At 38.3% G+C, this 5658-nt stretch overlaps 1 protein-coding gene across 1 annotated transcript; it reads left to right on the top strand.

The window, feature by feature from the left end:
• Positions 1-4471: 4471 nt before the first annotated feature.
• Positions 4472-5393, top strand: LOC105039793 (histone H2AX). Its single transcript, XM_010916066.4, has 2 exons — positions 4472-4800; positions 4982-5393. The coding sequence occupies exons 1-2, from the start codon at positions 4603-4605 to the stop codon at positions 5201-5203; spliced, it is 420 nt and encodes a 139-aa protein (XP_010914368.1). The 5' UTR covers positions 4472-4602; the 3' UTR covers positions 5204-5393.
• Positions 5394-5658: the final 265 nt, after the last annotated feature.

Genomic DNA, 5658 nt, shown 5'->3' with positions numbered 1-5658 from the left:
ACAATAGCCACGGGTCTACCCCACTACCCTTCGCAATAAATTTCCCTGACCATGGGCGGCCCACTACCAGACGGTTACAAATGTCGCCATCAATCCGTTGTCTCCTCCGCCTATAAAAGGGGGGACCCAGATACGTTATTCTCTAAGCTCATTTTCTTATCTCAAAACTCTGCTAAATTCTCCGTTCGAGCACTCCATTCTTGTTGAGGCAGAGAACTGACTTGAGCGTCGGAGGATCATGCCGGAGCAACCCCACCTCCAGTTTAGACTTTCCTTGCAGGTCCCGGCGGCGACTGCGGCTTCTCCGACTCCAGCTTCTCCGGCGTAAGCAGATTTTTGCACCAACATCTATATTCATTTAAAATAAATATAAGTATACATTATGGCATCCAACTAATATCTATATCCACATCTATATTCGTCACATAAAATAAATATAGATATGGACGTAGATATGGATATACTAGTATCCAATTTGGTTCCAACCCAAATTTAAAAATATTATCATATAATTTTATTTTTTAAAATATTTTTAAAATATTTTACATAATAATATCTAAGTAAAAATTATAGCTTCTAACTCTTTTCACATAAAAATAATTTTTAAAAATAAAGAATAATACTAAAACACACATCCTAGATTATGTAAAACCAATGTTTATTTAAATATCCAGGCATCATCCGAGACAAACCCACCTCCATCCAATTATTTTTGCCGGCCTTAGCTGCAAAAGATGGCCTTATTGATAGATTTTGATAAGAAATCTTGGATGAATTCTAATTCTTATTTTAAAGTTTTGATTATTTTTCTTCATCTTTTTTTCTGGACTGTAATTTCTGATTTGACCTATCAATCCAACCGATCTGATGGTCCTCACTTAAAAAAACATTAGGATTTAGGAGTTAACTGAGGTCAGCTAACCCCAACCAATTGAATAGGATTTGGATCATAAAGGGATGATGGACTAAATAATCTTATATATATATATATATATATATAGAGAGAGAGAGAGAGAGAAAGTGAGAAAAAATAGATTATTAATTTAATTATCAATATAAATATAAAATTATTAGCTATGGATACCATATGGATCTAAATAAATCTCCAGTATATCATGTGAAAACATAGAGAAAATGTGTGAAAAGCATTATGTAATTAAAGTATTAAAAGGATCATAAAAATATTAAAATAAAAAGAGAGTGAGAGAATGAAAAATATTATGTTATTAAAGTACTGAATTGAAAATATCTTAAAAGCACCGTCTAAAAAGAGAGAGTGAAAAGTATTATATTATGGTCTATAAAATTGACAATTGTACTCATACAATTAAAACCCACTTATATAAATTAAATCAAAATTCAATAAATAATTGATGATTGTCCATCGTTGATTCCACTACCATCATATGTAGCTGAGAATATGAATTGACACCAAAAATGTGGATGGACAGATATATAAGCTGTTATATTATTATTATTTGCCGTTAAGCATTATATTATGGCTCATAAAACTGACAATTATACTCTTGTAATTAAAATCCGTTCATTTGAATTAAATTGAAGTTCAACAAATCATTGATGGTTATTCATTATTCATTCTACTATCATAGTTAGGGATGAGCAAATAATCAAAACTCAAAGAAACTCATCCAATTCGACTTGATAAACGTCGGTTTCGGTTGGTTGAAAGAAGTGAATCAGATTGTGATTCGTAAAAAATCAGTTAATTATGGTCGGTTTCGATTTTTATATTTTTAATCCATATGAAATCGAATCCGATTGACTAATATAATATTTTCAATACTTAAGCTGTTTGGAGAATTAGAAATTGGCAACAATGACATGTTATATACTGATTTATGGATGTTATGAAATTATGATATCCTAGTTTTTATATGAATTGAATGGTATATTGATTTGTGATGCTTAAAATCAACATTGAAGTCTAAATCGACACAACACATCCGAACCCACTACAAATCATTAATTCCAGTTTCAAACGATTTATATATGATAAATGATCGATAGTGGATTGGATTTTCTTTAACCCAATTGAGTTCGATTGAATCAAAATTTTCTTTCAACCCGTTCTAACTCAATCCGTGCTCAGCCCTAATCATAGTCGAGAATTTGGATTGATATAAAAAATTTAGATGGATAGATATATAAATTATTATTTTGCCATAGGTTTGCCGCTTTAAATTTTATGAATTTGTTGTTTACAATAGCGGGATATTATTTGAAAGAAAATTTTTTATTATTGATGATATATAATATTTATTAATATTTAATTTTATAATTATTATTTATTATCAAAATAAATAATTAATTTTATAAAATAATAAATTATGTGATCTAGAACCAATATGCAGAGTGAGGGCGCAAAAATAGTATATGTATACAATTAACTACATTCAAGTCAATTGCCATGAACAAGGGGGGAGATTGTGAGTTTTTAAGCTACCACTAGGGCTAATGTGCTGAAAGGTAAATCTTTAGCTACCAGAAATCTTTCTATTATTCAACAAGAATAAATGGATAAAATCAAAAAGCTACTATGCATCTTATCATTTTTTGATCCAGAATCATTGGATTGATGTAGAGCAAAAACTGGAATTTTGGTTTGGTTGGTTTTATGGAAAACCTATCACCTTTGAAGAGCTATGACTCAAAATGTGTCGAGGGAAGGCCCTTGGACTGTAAATGGCCAAGACTGGATCTAATTCAACTTCGGATGATTTCCCACTACAACAGGTGCGGGTAGATCTCATGTTGGATCTCCAATGGTACTGTATTTTTGTCTTTAAATATAAGTTTGCATAAGTTCAAAATATAAGGAAAAATAAAACAAGAAATTTATGCAAGTGCCAAAAAAAATTGTTAGAAGTATAAACTCAACATTATTCTCATCTACATTCACAAAACAAGAAATAAAAATAAGAGCAGCAAAAATATTGCAGGTCAAAAAAAAAAAAGAAAAAAAAAGGAAAAAATAGACAAAAAGAGTTTATTTATATTATCTAAAGAAGAATAAAGCCGTAACCGATTGGTATCAGTCAACCATCCACGATGCGATCCTGTCGACCATTGGGGATCCCATATAAATATTTTTATTTCTTTTTTAATTTTTATTTTACGTTATAAAACTTTTAAAGATTGACCGAGATTGAAGACCACAGCTAATAATTTTGCACAGTACTTTTGATTATTTCAAAACCAATTCAATCCTGATTAACTAACAAAACAAGGTTACATTTATAAATTTGTTTAATATATTTTCTACTTAATCTTCATTAATTCATGTCTAGTGTTGCGGCCAATCACCTCGTCATCCGATCGCCGGAAAGCGTGCACCTGCAAAAACGAGAAGTCCACTCTGACCGGAGGCGGCTCCGGCGGGGACCCTCCGACGGTTAAGTCAGAGAGGTGACTGGGCAACAGTGAAATGTAGACAGAGAGCTCGATCGAGAGAGAGAGAGGGAGAGAGAGAGGAGTGAGCCTGGTGGTCTCGAAGTCGAGAAGAGGATAGAGAGATGGAGCGGATCCCTTGCACTGTTGCCTTCCCCGGTTTATATAGTGGAGCACGGTATGACGCCGTCATTAATGGCGCAGACAAGTGAGGAACTGTCAACTCACTGTAGACTGTCAGAGTCGCCGTGAAAATGTCACGTCGCCGTGTGGCCGTCAAATCACCAGGGTTGACAATGCCCTCGGCGAGACAATGCCCCCAGATAGCCGTGCCGCATGTCGCTGTCAGAGCTGACAAGGTCTGGCGGTTGTACGGCGATTGGAGGAGCCGGCCGACCCAAAGTCGGTGGCCAGCTGAGTGGTGTCGGGCCCCTCCGTTGGTCGGCGAGTCTTTCGTGAGTCGGCCATCGGACCTCTGGGTTCAGTCGGTCAGGAAAGGTGCGCCCGACATATCCTCAGTCGGTCGCTCTGACCGCCAATCGGTCGGGCCGCCAGTTGATCGGTCGGTCGGACCGTCAGTCGGTCGGACCGCCAGTCGGTCGGGCCGCCAGTTGGTCGGTCGGACCGTCAGTCGGTCGGTCGGTCGGGCCTCCAGTCGGTCGGATCGTCAGTCGGTCGGTCGGTCGGTGGGTATCCCCCAACATCTAGTTTAATAGGAAAAAGTCACTAATCATTTGAGAGAGAGAGTAATCCACGAAGAAATTGTTGGGGTCCTCTGGAACCCCAATGTAACGGGAAAAAAAAAAAACAAAAACAAAAACCACGAAGAAATTGGAATGCTAAACAACGACGATTCTTGAAACCAAATCCGGGGCCGAGGCGGACCCGGTTCCTTACACCCGTTCGCCGCTTTCCCAGCAGCCACGCTATGATCAGACCACGTGGAACAATCTAGTCCTTCCACGCTGGCGATCCGTGGCTAACCCATCTCACCAGTGGAAGCGAACCTCTCTATCGCCCCTCTCCCACCCTCACCTATATATAAATCGCGGCGCCCAACTGCTCTTCCCCTCAAGGGTACGCCTGCCTTCTCTTCTACGGAAAAACCGGCTGTTCCTTTGTTCCGATCCTCTCTGCCTCCTCCGAGGGTTAGGGTTTTTTTTTTCCCATCGATCTAAGAAAAAGAAGAAGAAGATGAGTTCCACGGCTTCGACCAAGGGCGGCAGGGGCAAGCCCAAGTCCTCCAAGTCTGTCTCCCGGTCCCAGAAGGCGGGCCTCCAGTTCCCCGTTGGCCGGATCGCTCGCTTCCTTAAGGCTGGAAAGTACGCCGAGCGCGTCGGTGCCGGCGCTCCCGTCTATCTCTCTGCCGTCCTCGAGTACCTCGCTGCTGAGGTTAGTGGTCCGATCTCTATTTCTAGGGCTTGGCCTTTGTCCTATTTCTGTTCTATCTTATAATACAAAATTTGTTCTTTTATTTTTTTTTTTTGTGGGTTTTCGTTGTATCTTTGTGAACCTTTCTCATTCAAAGTTTGATCTCTTTTTTTTCCCCCCCTCTTAAATGATTTTTTTTCAGGTTCTGGAGTTGGCTGGGAATGCGGCAAGGGACAACAAGAAGAGTAGGATTGTTCCGAGGCACATCCAGCTTGCGGTGAGGAATGATGAGGAGCTTAGCAAGCTTCTTGGGACGGTGACTATTGCTAATGGTGGTGTTTTGCCTAATATTCACCAAACTCTGCTGCCTAAGAAGGTGGGGAAGGAGAAGGGGGAGCTTGGGTCTGCATCACAGGAGTTCTAGATGTCTAACAATCTCCAGATAATTTAGTAAAGGATGGCGATATTTCTCTTTGGGGTTTTTATGCCAGTGGTAGTGATAATTTGATGTATGAATCAAGTTAACTGGTTGCTGTACCTTTTTTATGTTGAATCAAACCATACCCTTTTCTTTATACAAGGAAAATAAGTCAAGAAGTTGATATTTTTGTTTTTGTTGTCGTTTTTCTTTTTTTTTTTTTTTTTTTTTTTTTTTTTTTTTTTTTTGGTATTTGGTGGGTGCAAATTGATAATTAAATTTTCTTTGCTTATTTCTTTCGGGTCTTTTTGGTTCAAAATTTGCTTAATCTCGTTGCTTTTAGTTTTGAATCATATTGTTTGATGTACAGCGTCGGAGTTGGTGGTCTAATTTAATGCCATGGTGTTGATGTTTGGTGGCATGGGTTTTGTCTTTCCTTTTTACCCGTTGAAGCCTGAAAG

This window comes from Elaeis guineensis, chromosome 1, assembly GCF_000442705.2.
Source record: "Elaeis guineensis isolate ETL-2024a chromosome 1, EG11, whole genome shotgun sequence".
In the NCBI taxonomy this organism is placed as follows: Eukaryota; Viridiplantae; Streptophyta; class Magnoliopsida; order Arecales; family Arecaceae; genus Elaeis; species Elaeis guineensis.
This window is presented reverse-complemented; position numbering and strand designations above follow the sequence as displayed.

What these genes read in the sequence shown, in the direction of transcription:
- LOC105039793 (XM_010916066.4), top strand. Translation starts at nt 4,603, where the DNA reads ATGAGTTCCACGGCTTCGACCAAGGGCGGCAGGGGCAAGCCCAAGTCC. An exon ending in TCGAGTACCTCGCTGCTGAG is followed by an intron (nt 4,801 to 4,981) that starts GTTAGTGGTCCG and finishes ATTTTTTTTCAG; the next exon opens with GTTCTGGAGTTGGCTGGGAA.